Source organism: Platichthys flesus, chromosome 23 (assembly GCF_949316205.1).
Source record: "Platichthys flesus chromosome 23, fPlaFle2.1, whole genome shotgun sequence".
In the NCBI taxonomy this organism is placed as follows: Eukaryota; Metazoa; Chordata; class Actinopteri; order Pleuronectiformes; family Pleuronectidae; genus Platichthys; species Platichthys flesus.
In genome coordinates, this window is record NC_084967.1 from 3134852 (window position 1) to 3158844 (window position 23993).

The window sequence follows — 23993 nt, forward strand, 5'->3', positions numbered from 1 at the left end:
CAAAGTGTATCATTAAACTCTAAGCTCTTCCTGCTGTGGGGTCTGGAGGTCAGCTTGTGCAACTCAAAGTAATTCCCCTTTTCCTTTTTTCTGCAGTCTCATGAAGGAGGTGGAGCAAGTTCCCAAAACAACCCTGTCCACACAGACCCAAACCTGTATGATCTTATTTTACCTAGTAACAATGTAATGGGGATTAATGATTGGTTGGTGCCCTGTTGTGGGCGGTCTCAGTGAGTGTACATATCATTACCCTGCTCCGGACACTTTCACTTTAGTCCATCTTGTCTACCAGTTTGGATGTGCGCAGTTCTCCGAGCTCCCGGAAAACAAAGACTTGATCAAGCATGAAGTTTGTCCTGTGCCTGGCGGCTCTGACTGCCGTCTACTGCTGCGTGGACTCCACATACAGTGAGTACCTGTTTTAATCTGTAGCAACCCGAAACTTCCATTTCGTCATTTCACCAATGAATTCCAGAAACCACCTCTGTAGTCAAACAGCCTTTCTGTCGGTGAACTACATCACAGATTACCATATCTATTATCGCAGATTAACCAGGATGTGCGTGTTTAATGGTAAATGAAGAGAACACAAAGACAGACGATAATAACATGGGAATCTGTAACAAGATACTCACTCGCTCAAAGGAGAATGTAAAGTTAGATTTATGTTGTAAAATATGCTAAAATAAATAAAACATCATGGTTTTGAAGTGCGTGGAATTCCCCTCGAGATTTCAGTCTGCATTTAGTTTCGATTTCCACTAAAATCTCAAAAGGAGAGCAGCACCCTCCACTGGCCCACGAAGGCACTGCGGCGATCTGAGGGCGTATTTCTTAAGTTTAGATCCTTGTGGCACCATGTCAAATCGAGAGGGCCTCGCATGTGGGTAAAAAGAGAAATCGCCTTTTCCCTTCCCTTGGCCACACGACATGAATACATTGTATAATACCCCCTGCGCACTTCAACTATCTGTGTTGTGATCGGCCATATATGATAGCTCCGTATTGATTTATGTGTTCTTATTCCTTTTGTAAAAACATTTTTCATTCTACTCTGTATGTATCTTTATATTATTATCATCATTCTGTTTCGATTCCCTCCCTCCCTGCAAATGTTTGCCCACACAAATATATTTGTATAACCGGTCGGTCAATAAACCTGGCGGAGGGGACTTCGTTCTATCAAAACATATTTCCTTATTCCGCATTTTGGTGATGGCGGAGAGGCCAAGCGCCGCCTAACCTGTCAGTCAAAAATCACCAATAAGTTAAGATGAGGAGACTGAGAAGGCTGGGAGTTGATCTAATTTCTTTCTCCTCGCTGCCTTCAGGTCCACCCAAGGTTGACGTGTACAGCACTGAAAAGGGAAAGTATGGAGAAGGCAACACCCTGATCTGCAACGTGAGGAACTTCCACCCTCCCGACATCACCATCGAGCTGCTGAAGGACGGACAGGAGATCTTTGGCTCTGATCAGACCGACCTGTCCTTCAAACAGAACTGGCAGTTTCATCTGATGAAGAGCGTGCCCTTCACTCCTGACGATGGGCACAAGTACAGCTGCAAGATCACCCACATCAGCAACGTTAAACATTACGTCTGGGGTGAGTTGGGCTCAGCCGACATGTGTGCTGAACAGTCTAGTTACCAATACAGCATGGGATACAGCCAAAATATGCATACAGCACTTGAAAGATATAAATGATTTCAATAGAATGTAGGAGAAATGTGTTTGAGGGAAGAAAGAAATAAAGAAAGTATGTCTTCATGCAAGGGAGAAAGAAATGATGTCTTCATGCAAGTAAAATATAAGAAAGAAGAAAAGACAGGAAGAACATTTGTCTTCATGCAGGTAAAGTAAGTCTTCATGCGAGAAAGAAAGAGAAAGAAAAAGTGTCTTCATGCAGGTAAAAAAGAAAGAGAGAAAGGTAAAAAATATGTCTTCAAGTAGGTCAAATTTGAGAAAGAAAGAAAGAAATAAAATATGATAATAAAACGGCAGAATCATCAGTGATATATAGTTAAAGATGTGTCCAGTCATCCGCATCAATAATCTTAATATTAAAATATAATCCAATGTGAAGTATGACATGTGAAATAAAAGTGTTGGCTCATGAGATGAATATAATCCTCTATATATGTTTCTTTTTTGTTGTTTTACAGAGCCAAACATGTAAAATGGCAGAATAAGCCCGGCTTGGAGAGTGGACTTCTTCGGCATGGCTTCTCCACCGGCAGGGACGTCACACCTGGAGGCCGATAAGTTCTACTGCCCGGCGCCTTGCCGTGATGTCTCTCCCAGTGGAGGAGCCTGTCCAGGTGATTTGGCTCCAGCTACAGTGGCGTTTAATCTACACATCTTCAATCAAAAGGATCCCGGGCGCTGACAACTTTTCTTGCTTTTTCTATTTGATCACAGAACCAAACCACAATATCATATTGAGGTCAACCATTATTGTTAAATTAATAGAAGAATGAACAGGGATGCTGATAATTTAGACCTGTGTAGTTTACAAAACTAACTTTCCAGCCTTTGATAGTCACGATTGCGTATATAGATTTTGATGAAGTAAGGAAATGTGCTTGTTTATTGATTTTATTGGCTAAGATATATACTTGTTTGGGACCTTAACTGTTTTTATTTCCTGAATGTGGGTATTGAAATGTAAACTGCTGAGATAAATGATAGATTCATGGGTTAGTCTTTCTTTGCTTGATGGTATGAGGTTGTTTTCCTTTGTCAATTAAGAGTTTTGTTTATTCTCACTAATAAATAAATGTCCCTTAAAAGTATATCTACGTCCTCACTTTTTAGATCCAAACCTCTACAGCTCATACATTTTTATTAGACAATATGTGTCATTATGTTAAATTTGTTTATGACCATTGCAGTCACTTTTTATGATGTGTGGCTTTTTGAATAAAGGGTTCCACCTGAGACAGTTTAAAGTACATGACATGTCTAATACTGATTCCATAGTTGTCTCGTGTTTATTATTCATATGACTAATTGATGAAGGCTACTGTTCAAGTGCATTTGAAATTGCTCTTTGAGTTTAACTTTATCAATATAAAAATATGGTCAGTGGGCGGAGCTTCTATAAAAATCTAAATAAAACCAGGATATCAGGTGATGGGCAACAACAACGTTAGATATACTTTCCACTTTATGAATAATTTGACTAATAAAAGGATTTTGGTTTTATAATCACATCTTTCTGGTGTATGTTTTCTTTCCTAAGGACAATGTGTTGTGCAGTGTCTGTGTTTGTGTGTCACAGGACTAATCTGACACCTAACAACACACCCATGGAAACAAGGGACTGTCAGGCCATGACAACTCAGGGCGGTCAAGTAAACATGGAGACAACTTTAATGGTTATACATTTTCTGATTTTAAAAATGCAATCACACATTTTTAAAGACGACATTCACTTCCATTTGTATCCCTTCACTCTTAACAATGAAACACATGTGTCAAGAGTACAGTTAAATAGTTAAGATGACAACCTAATACCAATCCTGCGGTATCGTCAATATCCTAATATAATATTTGTAATTATATACTAATTAAAATGTATTTTACAAGTAAATATTTGGGCTTTTGTGATTCCAGCATTGAAACAATAGAACATCTTATTAATTTTTTTGATCAAAATAAACCAGTTCTAAAACATGAAAACATAAAATTGGATATTTAGAGTTTGGGGAAAATTATTATATCATTTTAGCATGGAATTTCCTACACAATTGCTTCCTAGTGAGAACCCCTCTTGTGTGCTCAAAATGTCTCTATGTGTTTTTTTGATTTGATTTATATATTCTATATTGTCCTATTGTTTCCAAACACTTTTACATATTGTGTTTTGTGTCATTATGATTTAGACGTCCCTTATTGTTTGTTAATACATCAGAATTTGAGTAAAAACAACATAAAGAGAACTTTTTCCCTTAAAAACAATTTTATTTTAAGTGTACAAAGATACAATTCAAACCAAATGGGGCATTTAGCAGTGACAGACATCACACATCATTTCACAAATACAAAAAATACAAACGCATAGAGGGGGCTATATTTTTTTGGGGGGGCGGGGATAAATCAAAAAGAGGAGTGAGAAAACAGAAATTCACAACATTCTTCCTCTCTATTAATTTCAGCGTTAAGAGGTTATGACACAGTTCCTTGTTAAATATATTGACGTTCTTCAGGATCTGATCTACTGCAAAAATACTCTCCATAAAGTATAATAACGACATTAATTGCAACGTCACGAGTTCTAACAAGAAATCCCTACACGAAGTGTCCCCATGCCAAACACAGAGAAGCTGTTCAATTTAGGGAATCACCTCTAGAAATATAAAGAAGGAACAAAAACAGACAAGTTAATGTAACTGCGCAACAGCGAGCAACATGTCGGGCGGACTTCTACCTAGTAACAGCTCTTGTTTTTCTATTGGTGGGGAGGGGTGTCCTGGTTTCCTGGTTTGCCTCGTATCTCCGCCTCGAATCATTAAGACACATTTGACTTTCGGTTTGGTGGCTCGGGAGCTGTTTTATCATCTGTAATATTAGAATAAAGATTCAACATCTTTTCCGGCACCGCCAACAACATGCAGGCGTTTGTCTTTATTCTTCTTTCAGTTCTGATCTGCTGTTCGCTGGCCAAGGATGGTACGTACCTCGACTTCAGTCCGTGTTTATGTTACAATGTACGTTCAGGTGTCTTCGAGTGAAACGCCAGCAAGGCCTCAGACACGTTTACTGCCTAGCACCGTGTCAGATAGGAAGAAGTAAAGTTCAATAGAGGGATATAAAACTTTGAGAAATATTGTTTCTCAGAGGAGCAAACTTGTTTATGTTACAGTTTCAGTGTGTGAAATTGAGATGAAAGGGATCTATTGACTGTAAAATTATAATATAAAGTGTCTAAATTGTACAAATTGTGGGTTTCTTTACCCTCGAATGGCCCCTTTATATGTAACACTATATAAGTTGACAGATTCTGTTTATTGTATATGTGTGTGTTTTTGTGTGAGCGAGAGAGAGAGAGAGGAATAGAGCGAGCGAGCGGGGCGGAAGAATGCGCTGCTCTCAAGACAGGTTGAACTCCTGAATAACAACATCGATCATTATGGGATGATCAGTGTTGATATTGTGAGGACAAACAAATCAACTTTTTAAACTTCAGCGAGTCGTGGCTCTGTTGAATCTCTGTTTTCAAATTCTCGGTTTGCTTTTCATTCTCTTCTTATGATTCACTGACGAAAAAACAAATGATCTAAGTCAACCTACCGTGATGTCACCCATTGGTTTGTGAGCTGCCAAGTTCCACGTTTCAAATTTGCCATCTTGGTTTTCTTGAATATTGAAAATGTTGGTGCAATCCTATAGCCAATTCTCAGGATTTTACCGTGACATCTTTTCTTCTTTTCGGTAGCACAACCCAAGGTCCAGGTGTACACCCGTGTGCAAGAAGAGATCGGGAAAGACAACATCTTAATCTGCCACGTGACTTGCTTCTACCCGCCACTGATCACCATTGATCTGCTGAAGAATGGAGAGGAAATTCCGAAAGCCAATCAGACGGAGCTGGGTTTCGAGGCCAACTGGAACTACCACCTGACCAAATCTGTGGCCGTCACCCTCACCAAAGAAGACAAGTTCGTTTGCAGAGTGAAACACTTGGGGAAGACCAAAGATCACTTTTTGGGTATGAGTCTGTCTATGTCCGTCTCATGTCTTAGTATTGACATCATGGCCATCATGAAGGGAATGGTTTACCAAAAAATGACAATTCAGTCTGGCCGATGGAGGGTCGGGGGAAGTGTTTGAATCCACAAAACAGTTCTAGTGTCTCAGGGGTACACACATTGCAGCCGAATCCAATACAATTGAAGCCAATTGTGACCTCTCCTTCAGACATAGGGTTAACAACACAACACACCTCCATACTGCTCGTGTGGTGTCATCCAAGTTTCCGTGACCCCCGACACTAATTTTCGGTGAACTATCCCTTTAACTAAAGCATTGCAGAATCAGGTTGTTCAAGGTTTACAAAGTATAATGGTTATATACGGTATAACATTAATAAGTAGGCAGCCACTTGCAGATTTTTTTCATTTATCCTTTGTATAGTTTCTCTTTTTTCTTCTTATTTTAATTTGATTTAATTGTAATTTTAAACACTCCATAGCACATTTATTTTTTCCTCTTCTTTTATTTCAAGTTAGTTTTAACTTGATTTTATTGAAGTTGTATTACTTATATGAGAGCAACTGCTAATAACACTTCAATTAACTTAAGTTAATAACCCGGGGAAAGTTCCTGTGGTGGAAATGCAGCTGATAATGTTGTTATTCTTTTGAACCATCCAAGTACATTGGCCTAACTGTCCAGTTTCTCAACATGTGCTTGTGTTTTCCTCTCCACAGAGCTTGGCCTGTAAGCTCCGTGGTCCACCATGTGCCAGGTATGTACCTTAATTATAGCTAATGTATTTTTTCAATTCAGTAAACATGAAATCTTTTCAGAAACTATTTGATTGACTTTTGTTTATCTTTTGTTTGATAACCACAGGTCTGCAGAGTCTGGAGGAGGTGAAGAAGATTTGAATTTAAAATCTTTAATCTTGACAGAGTGTTTTCCGCGGATCAGTGAAACCCACTTGATCCAGCCTTAAAACAACTACGTTTACATCGACACCAATAGTCAATCAATCAATTTTTTGGGTATAGCCCATACACACAATTTGTCTCATGGGGGCCCTTAACCCTTAACAAGAGTAAGGAAAAAGTAAAAAAACAAACCTTTTAACAGGGTAAAAAGCACGTAGAAACCTCAGAGAACCACGGGTGAGGGATCCCTCTCCCAGGACGGACAGATGTGCAATAGATGTCACGTGTAATAGTCTGACTATCAAACTTACTTTAGAGGGATAGTTCAACCTGAAATGAAAATTCACTCATTATCCACGCGCCCTTATGCCGGTGAGGGGGTTGGGTGAAGTGTCAGAGTCCACAAAACTCTTTTGGAGTTTCAGGGGTAAACAGCGCTGCAGCCGAATACAACACAATTGAAGACATTAATGACTTATCTCCAGACGTAATAAAACAACAGAAAATAACACAACATTTTAGGGTTTTTCTGTTGTTCTATTACGTCTGTAGAAGGACTCACCATTGACTTCAATTGTGTTGGATTCTGCTCTAGAAGGTTTACCCCTGAGACTCCAGAAGTGCACTCCGCCCACACCTTCCATAGGCATAATGGTGAATGGTTAATGAGCGAACCTTCATTCACTATTTCTTTAAGTAAAGCATCAATTGAGGTGACAAAAATACTCCATTCATATTGCTGTTCACGTGTTAGAGCGCATTGTCTGATTACGACCTACATGTCGATGACACAAGATGCTGTGAAAACTCCAGAAGAATGTCATTATTAAATTAAGATGTATAAATGTCTACATGCGATTGGGATTGGAATACTTAGCAATAATCAAATTAAAACGTGGAGTGTTCCAAGTGGCCTTAGGTAGAATTCTGGACGTCATAATCAGATTATGCTCTCTAGCATGTTAACGGAAATATGAACCCAATATTCGTTTAGTTGCTCATGGGATCATCATAATAAGAATAATGTCCTGTTCAGAAAAGTGAATAGGACATTCACCCGTCAGATTGTTGCTGTCCATGTAAACAAAGTCGATGTGTTTGTTTGTCTCCACCTAGATAACTCCAAGACAATTCTCAGTCATATTAGGAGACCGATGTTTATGAATATGTTTAATCTGGTGCAGCTTGAGTGAGTCTATGGATTTGTCCGGCCTGAATCGGGCAAATAGGAAATCTCTTCCTGATGCAATCTCAAAGACAACAAAAACAATAGTCCATCAAAAGCATTTAATGTTAATAGAAATTTGACATCAGGAGGACATGAGTGTTTATTGTCAGATATGTTGTCTCGTCCTTGAGATTGTAATAACCTGCTTTTAAATTTTTGCAGTGGCCATTGTAAATATGATTTTTAGTCATTGACTCAACACCATCATGTAATGAAAGCTGAAGCACTATCAGTTAATCACTGTTTTTCTAAGAATCTCAGACTGTCAAATAAAATGAAAAATAACAATCGAAGAGCTGTCTGGGACACATTTATGAAATAAAGAACTTCTTCACTGAGCCGTGTGTAACGTTTTTTAATTGATTTCTTTAAATGACAAAGAAAAATTCACCTGCCTGCATTTACATTTTTTTAACAAGGAAAAATACAGGGTAATTAGATCCATCGCTGTAATAGCCTGTAATAGGTGTTCTGAGGAAAAACTGAAATTCTCCATGTCTCTGGATGTGACACTATTTAGCTGTTTTAGTGTTGACAGCACAACGTAATGGTTGTAGAGACAGAGACTGAAACTGCAATATAAATGCTTGTATGGCACTTAATACTTTACTAATGTGAAAAAACTTTCTTTTCATTCTACAAAAAACACTATAACATTCCTAAATAAAAAAATTATATTGTATTTACATTTAGGGTAAGCTGTATATTTTGCCCTCCAACTGCACATGTGGTAAAAGTTAGTTTATGGTTTAATGAGCTCAAGGTTCATAATAACCCTGGTATCACACTCAAGCTTTGTCCTGAAAACCAAGAATAGCAGTTCACAGAAGGGTTGTCATAAAGCACACAGGCTAGATAGATGGATAAATTAGTAGAGGGACTGTAATTTAGGGGCTTTCTTTCTTTGTTGTGATAGCGTGAGTTGACTTGATGACTCACAGACCAGTCATCTGGGAGGAGGGAGACTGCCCCCTACATTTGGAGTGAGCTCATATTCAAATTGTTGTGGGATTATTTATTTAATTATTATTTGATAATTCTTTATTTATTTTCTTAATACTGTCCAGATTTCATCAAGATTACACATGACAAGCGTGAAGCCGATAAAATAAACAATTCATGAGATATATGTCCCAGATAGGGTTGCAAAGGGGCGGTAAATTTCCGGTAAATTTCCGGAAACTTTCCATGGGAATATTCAGCTCGGGAAGTTTGGGAATTTTGGAAAAAATTATATATAATCAAATTAAAGGCTGAGCAATAAAAACATCATTCAAAACTCTATTTTAAAGATTTATGAAATGCAGCACACGCTGCACGTTGAATTTCAACCCTGCACTGTGCATTTCTCCATCACTTGTGCAGATAATTCCCAGCATCCTGCACACTACAGCAGGGCTATTGAGGCCTGCTGTAGTGTGCAGGACTAGTCAGGTAAGTTTCTACGATATTACTGGGGAAAATATTAGCATGCTGATTGAGGATTGTTCATCTATCCATCTAGCCTATTTCTATTCATTTATCCATCAATTATAAAATATTTTTAAAGACAATTCCAATTATTTATATCTCTAGCATTGCATTAGTGTTTTTTTACTAGCTTTTTTCTCATCTTGTTCTACAGAACAATGCCACGTGCACTATCTCATGTGTGGAGACATTTCACCCCAGCCAATGTAGAAGGAAAGGCTGTGTACATTTGCAAATACAATGCAAAGTCCTATGTTAAGAATCACTAAAGGATGCAGAAGTATATAGTCAAGTACCTAAAGTTTCCTCAGGGCTCAATCAGCCTATGACAAAACAAATCTTTATATTTATGTCTGTATATGACAAGTTAACTACAGTTAGTATACATTATCCACACAATTTCCTGTATATTCCCGTATATTCCCGTATATTTCCATTGAAAGTTTCCAACTTGGAATATTCCCAGAATTTTGCAACAGACAGATAACAATTTTAGCATTCTTTTATACAAGTGGGAATTGTGTAAGAATTTCAGTCTGATATATATATTTTATCATTATTATTTTGGGATTTCATTTACATCAAGAAAAGTGGGAGGAAACAGGAGAAAAAACCCACACTACCACAGTAGACAACACCCACATTCATGAGGCATGGGAGTCAAACGTTAACGTCGTATATTAAATTTACATATAATCATATACTTTACATATTTTATGTACGTTTCTGGGTTCCTTAACATGTGGGCCTGTGTCGTTTGGTATATCATTGTTTTGCTGCTGATGCTTTATCACCTGGCAGTGGCCAGCTTCATCTTCTATGCCTCTCACATCATCCAAGGCAAACTGGTGTCATGGTGGCATCGCCTTTAAATGGTAGATCAGACTAGCACCACAGAACTTCTTCCTGTGGCCATCAAACTATACATCTCATCCACCTGAGACACTTATCATAGTAGCAAATAATACCAATACTATATATAGTAGAAGTGAAATATTATATGATTCCACATCGTATCTGATGCGGATGACAGCATGACAGCATGGGTCAAAATTATTTTTTCTATGTATTTAAATGATCCGAATCATGCTTAATGGCCAAACTTGGTTTACACATACAAGGCAATTGCTGTGGTGTATTTCTTCAAGTATAATTATAAAAGACATATAAATAGGGAACAAAGATTTAATATAATAAATACTATTAGGACCAGTGGAGGGATTGTGCAATATGTTGTAAGTAAACACTGTGCAAAGTACAGTTAGTTTGTTATTTGCCACAGGAAGTGTCATTATGATTTATATATCATTGCACACTAATTTCTATTTCACTTACATTTTAAGTCTTAATATTCAATTGTTTTAATCGCTTTATTCCACAAAATGTTGTGGTACTGTAATCTTGAAGCAAGCTGGCAAGAGAATTCCCTTATTTCCTTTACTCATTAATAAATATGTTCGGGTGCTAAGCAGTTGTACCGTAATACCGTAAATAGACGGGCATGCCATTTCGTGGGAGGGTGGGAGTTTCCGTGTTTGTGCAACCTCAACGGGGCTGTCTGTGTTCAGGTCCGAACTTGTGTCTGAGTGAGAACCGGCGGACGTGGATATGGACCCCGACACTTTGCTCTACGATGTCCCCCCGGCTCTGCTGGAGAGCTTCCACCGGATCATGGACGGCGGAGGTGACACCCTCGGGTGGCGCGGACTGGGTGAGTGGAGCGTCTTTTTCACACAAGTCGACCGCAGCCACCATATTCAGATGGTTACAATTGATAAAGATTTCATCAGAGTAATTCAACTTTATGGATAATACAAAAATGATGGTCGGTAGTCTTGACTTCTGTCCACGAAGCAGTTTACTTAACTTTTACTATTAAAAAAAAAGAAATCCTAATAGGGGAAAAAAAACTTTTAACTGTGGACGTTACATTGAAATCCTTGGGTTAATAAGATGAGGAGGATTTGGTTTTTATGATAAAACTATCAATACACTTGGTTTGTTTTTTTTATGTTTTCTTTGTTGGTTAGTGAGTAACTTAAAAGGATAGTTCCCCCCTGAAACTCTTCTACTCTAAAGTAATCCTTAAAACCATGTTATCAGCAGCCTGGGATACGTTATTTATATAGCACCTTTCAAAAGAACCGCTACAAAGTGCTTCACAGAGGACTAATAAAAATAAGGAAAGAACACATAGATGGCAAGAAGCAACCTCATACAGTGTCATTTAAAATCATAGGCAGCAAATGATATAGTCAATCAATCAATCAGTCAATCAAATTTGAGTTGTATAGCCAATGTTCACAAATCACAGTTTGTCTCAAGGGGCTTCACAGGATGCAGGATCCTCTGCCCTTAACCCTCAACAAGAGGAAGGACAAACTACCAAAAAACCCCAAGGGAAAAAAACGTAGAAACCCCAGAGAGAGCCACAAGTGAGGGATCCCTCTCCCAGTACAGACAGAAGTGCAATAAATGACACGTGTTCCTGATAAAAGGAATCTAGTCTCTCATCTAAGCTGAATGTTGCAACTTCCCTATGTCCGTCTTCATTCCTGGACCCCAGCTGTCCGAATCCTCCCCAGCTACTTAGAACTACGCATGTTGGAGCGCTTGGAGGCGGCGGGCCGGAGTCCCAGCAGCGAGCTGCTTTGGTCCTGGGCCCAGCAGAACAAAAGGGTGCGGGACCTGCAGAAGGTGCTGCAGGACATGGGCCACCTCAGGGCCCTGCAGCTCTTCCAGGGTCCAGCTCAAGGTCAGTCACAGACATGTGGATTTTTTACGCTGTCCTTTGTTACAACTTTGCTTATGATTGATTACAAACCGCCTGAGTAAGAGGGAAGTGGAAATTACACACAGGAAATGTAAAGCCCCTTCTCCGTTCCTCTATTGCGGTGCACACCTATTATCTGATCTTGTAGTTTCAGAATCACCTTCGCCTCCCAGCGATCTACCAGGAGAGTCCACAGGTCAGATGTCAGCAGCTGAAGTGAAGGTAGAAGAGTTGTACTGTTAAATGTGTGTGTAACCTGTGTGTTACCTGTGAGCAAATTACCATCCTGTCTGTGCTCTCTCTAATAAGGAATCCCCCCAGCCAGAGGCGAGCTCCTCAAGTCAACCTTCAATTCCTAGTAAGTAAAGGCTGATGTGAATTGGCGGAATTTCCCTTCCCACGATGATTCAGGCTGCTGCTGAGTTTCGACATACCACACACGTGTCCTGATCTGTCTCTGTATTCCAGTGTGGTCGGCAGCAGAAAACCATACAGCCGGACTCACTTTTCAAGACGTCATAGAAGGAACCCGAAGTTTTCATCCTGAAACCAGAATTGCAGAAGGCCACTTTGCCAACGTCTACAGAGCCCGGATTGGAAGTAATACATTTGCAGTGAAGCTTTTCAAGCAGGTGACAATTGATTCTACTACTCAGAAAAACCCACTACTACTCACTCAAATCTGTGTTTTTGTCTGGTAATGAGTACAGTGGGTATTTACTACTGGGTCAAATGACTCTGCAGTAGAAGGTTTTTATCGGCTCTGGCTCCGACCAGCAGTGATGGAAACACGCCCCCCTATGTGAACCTGGCAAGATAGCGGGATTAGAGAGCACCTCGGTTTTTGGAGCATTCATGAAATTGTACATGACACAAATGATACAAAGTCAAACTCCTCTATTGCCAATGGGAAAGGAGTCAATTGTCTTTTATTTTTACAATTTTACCGACATTTAAAAACTGCGAATAGAATAGAATAGAACCTAGGTAAAACGTATACCCGCTAACTTTGGTTTTAAAGAGGTAGAGGAAGAGAGGGGCATTTTGGGAGATACAACTAAGGAGATAAGATGGTAGCCATCATGAAGGGGCTTCATTACCTCCGCTAGATTTTCCCCCCTGTCTGTTTGTTTTGTTGGTTTTTTAGTAAGTTTTGTTTTTTAAGCGAGATTAAACTAAAGCAGCTAAACAGATTTCCATGAAGCTTTGGAGAAGGATGGAACATGGGCCTTGGAAGACATCATCTCATTTTGTAGCGGGTACAGATAAAAGAGCAGATCCAGTAGCTTCATTTAAAATAGTCTTTGACACTGCGAGATTAGACGTTTTCCCCCATTTTCATTGATTCCTCAGAGAATAATGCATGGATCATGATGAGAAAACATGTTTAAGGCAGTCATATTTATTAGTGTGTAAAATTTGGTGCAGATCTAAATAAAAACCTGGCTCTAGCGCATTTAAATGTGGTTTGATAAACGGGGCTCCTGGGCCTCGGCAGAGGTATGTTTTCTTTTGAGGGACTATAGTTAGTTGAGTTTGTTTTTTCATTTCCACAATCGTCTTGTATATTTGACATATATAGCTGAGGTAATGTGAGGTCTTCCTTTGCTTACTGGCTAATAGTTACAAGCTGTTGCTTTTGGATTGGGTTCGCCGTGGTAACAATGTGGCCCTAACCCCCTCCGAGGGGGCATGACTGGTCGGATCACATTCTGTTTTCAATCTGCTTAGCTGCATTTTCACCTGCACCTGTATGTGGCCAAGCTCTCTCTGATTATCATCTGATCACCGAAACACATTTAGGTGCAGGTGAAACACATGGTCCACTTACCACTTTTTATGCCTCTACGTCGAAGACAGGTACAGGTACAAACATTAATTTGGACCCAAAGTTTAACTTATTAGATTTCAGTGGTCAAAGGTCGCTTATATGAGTCGTGAAAGAGAACATTTGTACCCACATAGGAAAATTGTTTGGGCCCATATATGGCCCACATTCCACATCAGACCCTTGAGAGGATACCTATTGTTTGCCAGATCTGGGTCAAAAATAGGCCATGGCAATATATGTCAACCAAATGTGCCAAAGGTGACCCAAATTCGTTTTGTGCTATTTTGGCCATAGTCACCATATTCCACATGGGTCACTTTAGGTTCAAATCCAGATTACACTTGCCTAGAACACTGCATGTTGGCCAAAAAAAGGCCCACCTTTGGTCTGCTGCACCGGTTGGCAGAGGGGTACAATGGCAGTGCTGTGTTTCTGTTTCACTTCCTCATGCAACGAATTTCTTCTGCTCATGAAGGTTAAACCTACCGAGCAAACATTTCCCGATGTGTCAAGAGTTTAATCAGCTTCCTTTTTTTCCTGAGTTGATTTGAATTCTCCTTGCTCATACTATAAATAGAAGCATGTTTTATTTCTGTCTACTATATTTGTATCCTACTGTACAATGGGCCTGAGAGTATTTTTTTAGTTTGGGAAGTCTCACTGATTCCTAATTTGTCATTGTCCAGATAAACGGCGTGTCCTGGAAGAAGCTGTGGGACGCCTTCAGAAAAGAAATGGAGATTCATCACATGTATGTTCCAGCTCTCACTCTCCAAGTACCCGTCTTGGTTTTGTCTGATAGGGTTTTGTCCAATATGTACTGCACGTTTTGTGTTCCAGGTATCAACATCCAAACATAGTGGAGCTGCTGGACTGTTTCTCTGATGAGGACCACTACTGCCTGGTCTATCCATACCTCCCCAACGGATCCCTCTACCACAGGCTGCACCCACAGGTACGTGTGGGGTTCACCTGCGGCATGTTGCTCATCCTGTCTCTGCTTGTAACATCAAACCCGAGCACAGTGGTTGCCAGGTAACGTTCTACTCAGAAATCCGGAAGTGAAACAGGAAATTACGCAGCAAGCGAAGCAGAACTGAACAAAGTCTTCTTAGAGAAAATGGTCAATGAATAGGGCAAGGTAAAAATGATTTATCCAAAACAAGACATAACGTAAGAGAACCAATTAAAACTGTTAATCAGAGAATAAAAAGATAAAATGAGACATAAAAGTGTTATATTAAGAGTGCAGTCATTGCTTGCCCTAAAGCATTCTTTGCTCTATAAGCCAGCCATGGGAAGTCAATTCTTTTACAGACAGGGAGCCAGTGTAAAGATCTCAGAACCGGAGTGATGTGATCCACTTCCTTGGTGTTAGATAAATGCATGGAAAAGTTTTTCTAAATCCGTCTGAGACATAAGTCCTTTAATGCTCCGTGTTCACTGTGTGTGTGTTGTGTCCTGTGTTCTGTGTTCACACGGCTGGGTCAAAAGCAGAGGACAAATTCTCCCCTATTGCATGTTGTGTGTGTGCATGTGTGTGGGACCAATAAAGGCATCTTAAATCCTTGATAAGTTCTCCCGGTGGTGATAAGATAACTTTGTAATTGTGTTAATGTTTCTTCATCATTCCTCATCATCCAGATTTCTGTCTTGGTTTGAGGGGTTTATCTCTACAGACTCAAGATGACTTTTTAACGTTCTTTGTGAGTTATCGAATCCTTGATTAGTTCAATGCACTTTGTCAATGCACGTATGCGATTATATCCCCATTGTGGTATGGTTATGTGGATCTGTGTGTCTTGTGCACAATTGTGATAACACATTTAGTTGTTTTCCAATATCTGAACGAGTGAAAGCATGTAGACGTTAAACAGAAGAGGCCCTAAAATGGAGCCTAGAGGAACTATGTTTTCTCTGTGAGCATTAACAGTGGATATTAGGAGTTGATTTGAGGGTTGTTATTTAAATCAGTGATGTTCATTCTGCTCCAGCCTGTTCACTATGTTGTAAAATGCTGTGCCATCATGAGTCATTTCCACTCAGTGGTGTGTGTCCGACTATGTTAGGCTCTATTAGCTGTTTGAACCCATTTATTTGTGTTAAGTCTGAAGTGGTATGTTGTCCCCGTTGCAGGATGGAGAGCCCCCTCTGTTTTGGGAAGAGCGTCTCACTATCATCAAGGGAATCGCAAAGGCTTTGCATCACCTCCATATGGCCCGGCCCTGCCAAGTGATCTGTGGCAACGTCTCCAGGTACAAGACATCAAACATTTCACCAACACAGAAAATATTCTGTCATTGTGCACATTACCAGGTTAACACTCCCGCCCCGATTTGGAAACACTCTTCCAAAACACTCACCCTTCTCCTTTCTTCATGGAATAACTATTTTACAAATAAATTAAAATGTTTTTCTATGTTAACAAGAATTTATTTTTCAGAAAGAATCTTGAATTTTGTAAGGTCTTAACTTTGCTATGTAAAGTGCCTTTAAATAGTGCACGTTAGGATTTGAATATGAAGGATACCTCAGACACCCGTGTTTGCTTTTAGTTCCTCATCCACTTCCTACTTTAATTTTCTCTCTTTTGTCTATTTTCATTGATGAAAGAACACTTCAATTTTTGTTGTGAACAAATACACAATATACATATTTCAGTGTGTGTATAGATACACACGTATATACATGGATTATGGATGTTAAGTGATTAAAAAAAGGAATTTAATATTAAGCTTCACCAAATGTACGAAATCTAAACCATAATGAAGTGAAGCTGCTCTTCATGCTGCACTTCATGCTGCCCTTCAAGTGGTTGATGTTTGAATTTGGCAAAATGAGTTGTCTCTGTAAATGTTGGGCCTCAGCGAGTGCAGTACACACAGGATGTGGCCGTCTTTTCTTTGCAATATAAGACATCCTATGCAAAATTATTTCCAAATTAAATTAAAAGCACAAGATGCTAGAGCTCTGGTTGTGGCTAACAACTGCTGTTTCCAAATTGCACACGTTTAATAAACGTTACTTTGTTCAGACTCTCAGACGTTCAATGTCATTAATCGTCAGGCGTTGTCAACCTTCTCTCTTCTATCAACTTTTGTGTTGTTTTATGTGCCATCAACACCTGGCATATGTTTTGTTTCCATACGGTTGTGTTGTTACATGCCATTAGGTTTGTTCATAATGTTTGTGTTATATACTGTTTGCATAATGTTTATATATGCACATTTCAATTAAGGTTTTATTTAAACCTGCGTTAGAGGAAGTTTTCGTTGTAAAACAAAAAGCTTCTCTAGCTAAAGCTTTCCTCTTCATGTCCATGTCCAATTTCAGTGTTAATGTTAATTTTTATTGATAATAACTATATAATTTAAATAGTTTTTGAACTTTTTCAGCACATCTTAACAATGCTGTGATAGTACTGATAGTACTTTCATTTCGAGTGTGCTAAATTATTTTTAATGCATTATTAATTTATAAAACTCAACCCATTCCTCTGACATTCCCAACACACATCTGTGAAGTTCAGAGTTTGAGTCCACATCTGTTTGCCTTCTCCTCACAGTGGGAACATACTCTTAGACGACGCCCTGCAGCCCAAGCTGTCTGACTTCGGGTTGGCCCGTCTACGTCCTTATTCAGCAAGTCAGCAATGCACCATCACTCTCGACATGGGCTCCCACAGCAACCCGGGATACCTCCCTGAGGAGTACATCCGGGACGGCAAGCTCTCCTTCAGCCTGGACGTTTACAGCTTCGGAATGGTGACTCTAGCAGGATCACATGAGCCTACAAATTCTGTGTCTCAAGAGAAAATTAGAAGAATGACAGAAACACATATTTGCTCTCTATTAGCTCTGTTTTGGGTCACCACCAACTCCACAGGGAAATATCAGACTCTTTAGCGGTTAAATGTTTCTTTAACTGCACGAATGTGGGATTTTAGGGGAGTGAGTTTGAATCCACAGCACATCCCGTATTACATTTGATCACAGAAGTGTTACCGGAAATATGTACTTGACGTATCAAAAGCTCTTATTGTGTTTATGTTTTCATTACAGTCCAACACCAGTACCATCATGTGACATAAAGTTATCTAATTTGAAGGAAATATAATCTTATTTTGCAGAAGTATTTTACAGATAAAGCCGTAACATGGTGGAGGAGAGGAAGCACATTAGTAAGCCCAAAACAGAAAATAATTTACTTTCCACTAGTGTTTCTCCAATCTAAAAATTGAATTATGAAGAATGTTGTGTGCAGAAATAAGAACATGATTCCTTCATTTCCATTAATGCCTGTTTGCCTGCTCGCAGGTGATAATGGAAACAGTGACAGGACGGAAGGTCATAGAGGACGCACCCAAACAACAACTGCTGGTGAGTCCACACTGAACAGCTGGAAAAGTGTTATTGAAGCCTTTATCTACATGCTACATGTCTTACAAAAAAAATCCAGAAAATAGCATCTTATTACTAATTATTGCAATTGGCAATTTCAGTGCAGTAACCACACAAAAGCTATGTAATAATCCAATTCTTCTACTGTTATCATCAAAGACAGTTTTATAACAGCAAAATTGCATGTCCCTGAGTGTACATTTTAACCACGTCTCTCATTCGCTTGCTGTCTCTCTTGTGTGTCCCTCTCCTCTTGCAGAGAGACTTGTTAGTCACAGAGGTGGAGAACAGTGGTGGTGTGGACTCTTGCCTGCGGTTTTTGGACGAGACGGCCGGACGCTGGCCGACAGCAATGGCCGTCAGCCTCCTGGCCCTGGCCCTGGAATGCACTGCAAGCCCCCCCCGCCTCAGACCAAGCATGGAGAACGTGAGCACTGATGTGGTTCCTGAATGTGACTTCCTCTTTATGCAAATTATATGTCATCCTCCATCACAAAAGAACAAATTATGTTATTTTTTACCCAGTCTGAGTTTACAGATGTGTCTGATAACAATGTGTGTGTGTGTGTGTCGACACAGAGGTTTTCCTCAGAGGTTTTCCTGTATCATCCTCTGCCCATAACCCTTAACAAGGGTTATGGGCAGAGGATGATACACCTTGTTAAGCCCTATGAGACAAATTGTAAATTGTGTTTATAGGCTATACAATGATGATTTTAATTAATATTGAATAATGCTGATACATAATAGGGTAAGAGTAAGAAAAAGAACTGGAATAAGAAAAAGTAGAGTAGTTGGGTCATAGTGTCAGATCTGGATCCTGCAGTGCTGGATTCAGAGTTACCAGAAGAATGATAGTGAGAGGGAGTGAAAAATATTATTATTATGATTATTATTATTCTGCTGCTAAAATCCTTGAAGTAACAGTGGGTGAGATAAACTCTATAAACCTCAATTGTCTTCAGGTACTTCTGACACTGAGCCAGCTGCTTCCTCCGCCCAGATGCCCGTTGGCCGACCAACCCCGCAGCCTGCACGATGAAGCCGCCGTTTCTGCCCCACAGAGCCCCTCCTCCTCCATACCTGTGGAGCACGACGAGCAACGCAGCCCCCTTGCCTCATTATCACTGACAGGGCCCTGCGAGTACAGCCAGTCAGAGGTGGCCTACCTGAGTGACACTATGGGCGCCCATAGGGAGGCAGAGCCCGACCTGTACGGCAGCTTGCCCGTGGAGTGCAGCTGCTCGGCCGAGGCGGCTGGCCAGGCCTGCGAGGACTGCAGGGCCAACAGGATGGCCTCCGACTTCGCAGAGAGTCCTCAGTGTAAGTCTGATGTTAAGATAATAAGTTCCCCATCAAAAATATGATTAGAGGTGTTTGTATAAAATTCACTCAGTCATGTTCACCCATTTTTTAAAGAAACGCCCCAAATACTTGCGTTAACCATACTTTTTATTTCAGACGTCTCAGGTTTGAGAGTTGAATTTCAGCCGTAGAACTTTATCACTCAGATATGATCGCATTAGTATAATAGGTAGACGTGAGCAAATACATTTGACCACCTGTCAGAGCCAACTGGTGGATGCTGGTGAGTGATGTGGAATTTTTGCAGCTTTTTTTATTATTATTATCGACGATTATGGAGAGTGAGATGTGTCACCTGATTAGAGCGGCGCAACTCAAGCTGATTGGCTGAACTAGCTCGCAAACGTCACTCCATTTTGGAGGTGTCTGCACCTTTAACCACTAGAGGGGGATAATTTTCTCATCTCAAGTTTTTGCTATTATGGGCCACACTAATTGTCCTAAAGGTACAATCTGAAACTACAAAATATATAACATAGGTCGTCTTTAGAGGTTTTAACGAATAATTGTTACAAACTATATATTTAAAAATTTGTAAATTGAAATGTCCTTTTTGTGAAGGGTTTGACAGCTTATTATGATTTACAATAATCCTATTTATTTTTCCTATTTATTTTATTTTATTGTTTCCTTTTTCTCTGATCAGGTTCTCTTGATGGATTATCAATCTATATGTCTGTGATGTACAAGGAAAAACCACAACTATAAAATAACTATTTTCATTACTCTTATGTTGTAATTTCCGCTCTGGACAGTCATTGGCCATTGGCCTTATTCTTTTGATTAAAATCAGACCTGGCTAATGGGGACCTCCTCACATAAATGCAACCCCTTACATTTATTCTATAACATATGATGTGTGCTTGCCTAGTGAAAATCAAGGTGTGTGTTTGTTTGTGTGTTTTGTGCAGATTCCAGCATGGTGGAAAACAAGGCCAAGAGGAGGCTGAGGGACAAACTGAGTCTGTACAACAAAGGGCTGGTTCACACAGAGGAACTGTTCTCTGAAGCGGGGCTGCAGTAGAGGGGAGAGTTCCTGTTTCGGTCCGGACAACATTTCTCTGGACTGATCTGAGTGTGTGTTTGTGTGTTTCTGTCTGTTTGCTACTGTAGCAACTATGCAGTAGCAGCTCATACGTGTTATTAACATGTTTCACAGTTGATCTGATCATAAGCAGTTCAGCAGTTCAAACCTGGCAGTAGTATGTGTCTCCTGTGACTGGAACTTCCCTCTGTACATATAGTTACACATGCGTATTAGTTCTGCCACTACTGTTATTAGCATTATTATTTTACCGTTATTCTATGATCTTCAACGGGTCACTACCTCTATAACTTATTTTCTCAATCAAGGGTGGCTCTGTGAAGATCTCTGTTTGTACCTTTTTGTCAACTGACCCTGATGCATTAAACCATATCATCTGTTTTAGAAAGAGGACTGTTGTGATCAATCAAGGTGTAAGAACCATGAGATGCCATGCACACAGTTTGATATGATTGTTTTATTTTTTAACTGACAATACCACGGCCATATAGGCTACAAGCTTAAAGGACTTTTGTAAGGAAATAATTGAAAAGCACAACAGCACACACATTCATATTCTACATCTAGATCCTTCCCGGCCCAGCCTATTCCAAGATTAATTGCACTTCAGTGACAAAGAGGTCATGGTACCAGCAAGCGACAAGACATATGATGCACGTATCCCGCTTGAACTCGAGTGAATAACTAACAATACAGGCAACAGCAATACGGGGGGGGGGGGAAGCTGGTCACACCAATCATGGACTCATCGTCAGAGGAAAATGGCCGCCATGTGAATACGGTCCATTGCATAGCGGCAGTTTATTTTCACAATCAGGCCCAAACTAAGAGGGCGATTATCCTCAATTTGAATTTGTTTTCTTATTTTGGATAACCAGGTCAAGTCTGTGTAGGTTTATACCGAAGAATACGCAAGTTTGTGTCTTATTTACTTTGCGGGTGCCGGGTGGAAGAGACACATAATTGCGACTCATAGTTCCACGGTGTGAGCGTGCAGCGGTGCCTTCTCCTTGATGAGGCTGACAAACTCGTGTTTCTCCAGGCAGCCTCGACATTCCTCCCCCCATGAGGCTAAGATGTTCCTCAGCTCCAGAACTCTCAGCTTCTTCAGCCCATCGCTGCTCAGGTCCTTCAGCAAAGGCTCTGCACACAGAACACAGAATACCCGAGAATGGGAGTCAGGGCAGCATAATAGCCTATACCTCTGTCAAAGCCCAACAGTCTCCTCATGAAACCCCATTTAAATCCACATCATTCCCTCATTAATATCAGTGTCCTACACATGCATGATTATTATCATCAAGATCCATGAATTATTCTCTGAGAAATAAAGAAAAAAATTGTAAAACGCAATGTTAAAATGTTACAATGTTAGCCTATGTCGTGCATCTGAAACACAGATTTTACCATGACTGAGCTGACAGATCTGTGTGTCTGTGCTGCTCATGCGCTGACAGATCTTCTCAACGGGGACGTGAGAGGCCAGCGGGCGGGCCACTGACGCTGTGACACGTGTCGCTGAATCACTACTGGCTCCGAGGTAGTAACACTGAGGACGTAACACAAGAAACACATGAATTAGCATCTCAGTGGTTTTCGGGAATTAAGTTCATATCCGTCAAATCTGCAGCTGAAAACATAGATAAATATCAAGGTCAAATGGATAGGTCACCTTGAACTCCCCAAAAACGTTTTGGGCATCCCCAAATTGATATCTCAAGATGGCCTTAAGGCTTCCTCAACTTTTGATTTAGAATTTAGTGGTAAAAGGTGAAAAAAAAGTAAACTGAATGTAGACATAAACTGTTGTGGTTGGAGGAGACATGCAACTTTTTGTTTTTTTAATAATTTAATTTCAGTTTAAGGGACTGAAGTGTATTTTATTGTTTCCACAAATATTGAATTTGGAATGCTTGTGTGCATATAAAGGAAGGATCTAAACTGAGTGTTTACTACAAAGTTCAAAATGTTTGGCTTGTCTGCACTGAAAACCAAAAGAGCCAGAAGTTCTCTGTCGTCACGGTTAAAGTACATCCTCACCAGCCTGGCTTCCTTCCCCTGAGCGACGGTGCATGCCCGGAGCAGCTCCTCCTCCACCAGGGCTGGGGTGAGTTCTGTGTGGGCTGAGTTCAGGCTGCCATACAATCTGTGGAGGAAGCTCACACACACTGAACACCAGTGCACTGTTAGTGGACAGGACTCACTCATCCGTCACGTTTATCAGGGCGTGAGATACGTGTATCAGTGTCACAGTTCACAGCAGAGTGAGTTTGTGTCTCTGTGGGCCCACTCTCACTCCAGTATAAGTGATATGAGCACAAATGAAAACAATATTAAAACATCACCGTTATTTACACACTGTGGCCCACTCGAGAATTAATCTAAGTCCTCTATTTACATTTATTTTATCTCCAGTACTGGAAAACCTCAGAAGCTATATCCTAAACTTTTATATCCTACTTTTCTGAATTTCACACGGGATTAATAAAGTTTCCATCAATCTATCTATCTATCTATCTATCTTTCTATCTATCTAAAAGCTGCGTTTGGGATTTTTGATTCATTTCCAGAATCTGAAAGTAGATGTTTAGCTCCATTCCTCCTTAAATCACAGTACAATCACTTGTTGAATGTTGCATCCCAGTTTGGGCAGCACGTGCAGGGCAGGTCAAGGTGCAGAGAGCTGACTCGCAGGGCTGATTCTGACTCCCCACAGAGGCACCATGTGACTCCAGTGCTTGTTATTGATTATTATTATTACACACCATGCTGTCTAACCTTCACATTCGGCTGCGGAAGAGAAAGTAGAGCCTCTGAAAAATAGGAGAACGGCCAGTGACAGCACCGACATGGTGGCGTGAGTTATTATTAGCCCCGGGTGTCTCGGCGGTGAGGAGCCCAGGACCTGCGTCACCGCAAACGTTGACACGTGGCTTTCACAATTGGGACCCTATGATTGGGAATCTGGTCACTGTTACGTGCCGAGTGAGACTTTCTCAAGACTCCCGTTTCTCATAAGGTCAGGTGATCCGTCGTTTGGGAGAATCTGGTGACGCCGGCCCAGGCCTGAAGTTTGATGCGTGTTTATTCGTGGTGTTACGGTAAAAGGCTGAAAACAAATTTGTAATGACTTATTATGGACGTTTGATTAAAAAAAAACATGTTCAAAGTCAAACGTAATGGAATATTAAATGGATGTTTTTCTTAAAGAAAAGTCAGGAGAACTTCTGTTGTGGCACTAATGCTTACTTAAAAAAAATCCTTTT

At 40.2% G+C, this 23993-nt stretch overlaps 4 protein-coding genes across 4 annotated transcripts; 3 read left to right on the forward strand and 1 right to left on the reverse strand.

The window, feature by feature from the left end:
• Positions 1-250: 250 nt before the first annotated feature.
• On the forward strand, positions 251-3213 carry LOC133948644 (beta-2-microglobulin-like). Its single transcript, XM_062382545.1, has 3 exons — positions 251-408; positions 1332-1604; positions 2164-3213. Exons 1-3 carry the CDS (start codon positions 345-347, stop codon positions 2175-2177), a joined length of 351 nt encoding a protein of 116 aa, XP_062238529.1. The 5' UTR covers positions 251-344; the 3' UTR covers positions 2178-3213.
• A 1282-nt stretch (positions 3214-4495) lies between these two features.
• LOC133948673 (beta-2-microglobulin-like) lies at positions 4496-8181 on the forward strand. Its single transcript, XM_062382586.1, has 4 exons — positions 4496-4672; positions 5439-5711; positions 6433-6470; positions 6578-8181. Exons 1-3 carry the CDS (start codon positions 4612-4614, stop codon positions 6444-6446), a joined length of 348 nt encoding a protein of 115 aa, XP_062238570.1. The 5' UTR covers positions 4496-4611; the 3' UTR covers positions 6447-6470; positions 6578-8181.
• A 2676-nt stretch (positions 8182-10857) lies between these two features.
• irak3 (interleukin-1 receptor-associated kinase 3) lies at positions 10858-21115 on the forward strand. Its single transcript, XM_062382576.1, has 13 exons — positions 10858-11024; positions 11880-12068; positions 12235-12308; positions 12396-12444; positions 12555-12718; positions 14604-14668; positions 14758-14872; positions 16054-16172; positions 17483-17681; positions 18234-18296; positions 18577-18744; positions 19283-19640; positions 20594-21115. Exons 1-13 carry the CDS (start codon positions 10922-10924, stop codon positions 20704-20706), a joined length of 1779 nt encoding a protein of 592 aa, XP_062238560.1. The 5' UTR covers positions 10858-10921; the 3' UTR covers positions 20707-21115.
• Positions 21116-21169: 54 nt separating this feature from the next.
• cdnf (cerebral dopamine neurotrophic factor) lies at positions 21170-23797 on the reverse strand. Its single transcript, XM_062382578.1, has 4 exons — positions 23506-23797; positions 22768-22895; positions 22135-22276; positions 21170-21870 (listed from the first exon to the last, which is right to left on the reverse strand). Exons 1-4 carry the CDS (start codon positions 23576-23578, stop codon positions 21698-21700), a joined length of 516 nt encoding a protein of 171 aa, XP_062238562.1. The 5' UTR covers positions 23579-23797; the 3' UTR covers positions 21170-21697.
• Between the last annotated feature and the right edge of the window lie 196 nt (positions 23798-23993).

What these genes read in the sequence shown, in the direction of transcription:
- LOC133948644 (XM_062382545.1), top strand. Translation starts at nt 345, where the DNA reads ATGAAGTTTGTCCTGTGCCTGGCGGCTCTGACTGCCGTCTACTGCTGC. An exon ending in CTGCGTGGACTCCACATACA is followed by an intron (nt 409 to 1,331) that starts GTGAGTACCTGT and finishes CGCTGCCTTCAG; the next exon opens with GTCCACCCAAGGTTGACGTG.
- LOC133948673 (XM_062382586.1), top strand. Translation starts at nt 4,612, where the DNA reads ATGCAGGCGTTTGTCTTTATTCTTCTTTCAGTTCTGATCTGCTGTTCG. An exon ending in CTGTTCGCTGGCCAAGGATG is followed by an intron (nt 4,673 to 5,438) that starts GTACGTACCTCG and finishes TCTTTTCGGTAG; the next exon opens with CACAACCCAAGGTCCAGGTG.
- irak3 (XM_062382576.1), top strand. Translation starts at nt 10,922, where the DNA reads ATGGACCCCGACACTTTGCTCTACGATGTCCCCCCGGCTCTGCTGGAG. An exon ending in GAAATGGAGATTCATCACAT is followed by an intron (nt 14,669 to 14,757) that starts GTATGTTCCAGC and finishes TTTGTGTTCCAG; the next exon opens with GTATCAACATCCAAACATAG. An exon ending in TCAGACCAAGCATGGAGAAC is followed by an intron (nt 18,745 to 19,282) that starts GTGAGCACTGAT and finishes AATTGTCTTCAG; the next exon opens with GTACTTCTGACACTGAGCCA.
- cdnf (XM_062382578.1), bottom strand. Translation starts at nt 23,578, where the DNA reads ATGTCGGTGCTGTCACTGGCCGTTCTCCTATTTTTCAGAGGCTCTACT. An exon ending in TTCCGCAGCCGAATGTGAAG is followed by an intron (nt 22,896 to 23,505) that starts GTTAGACAGCAT and finishes ACTGGTGTTCAG; the next exon opens with TGTGTGTGAGCTTCCTCCAC. An exon ending in GATCTGTCAGCTCAGTCATG is followed by an intron (nt 21,871 to 22,134) that starts GTAAAATCTGTG and finishes TTCTGTGTGCAG; the next exon opens with AGCCTTTGCTGAAGGACCTG.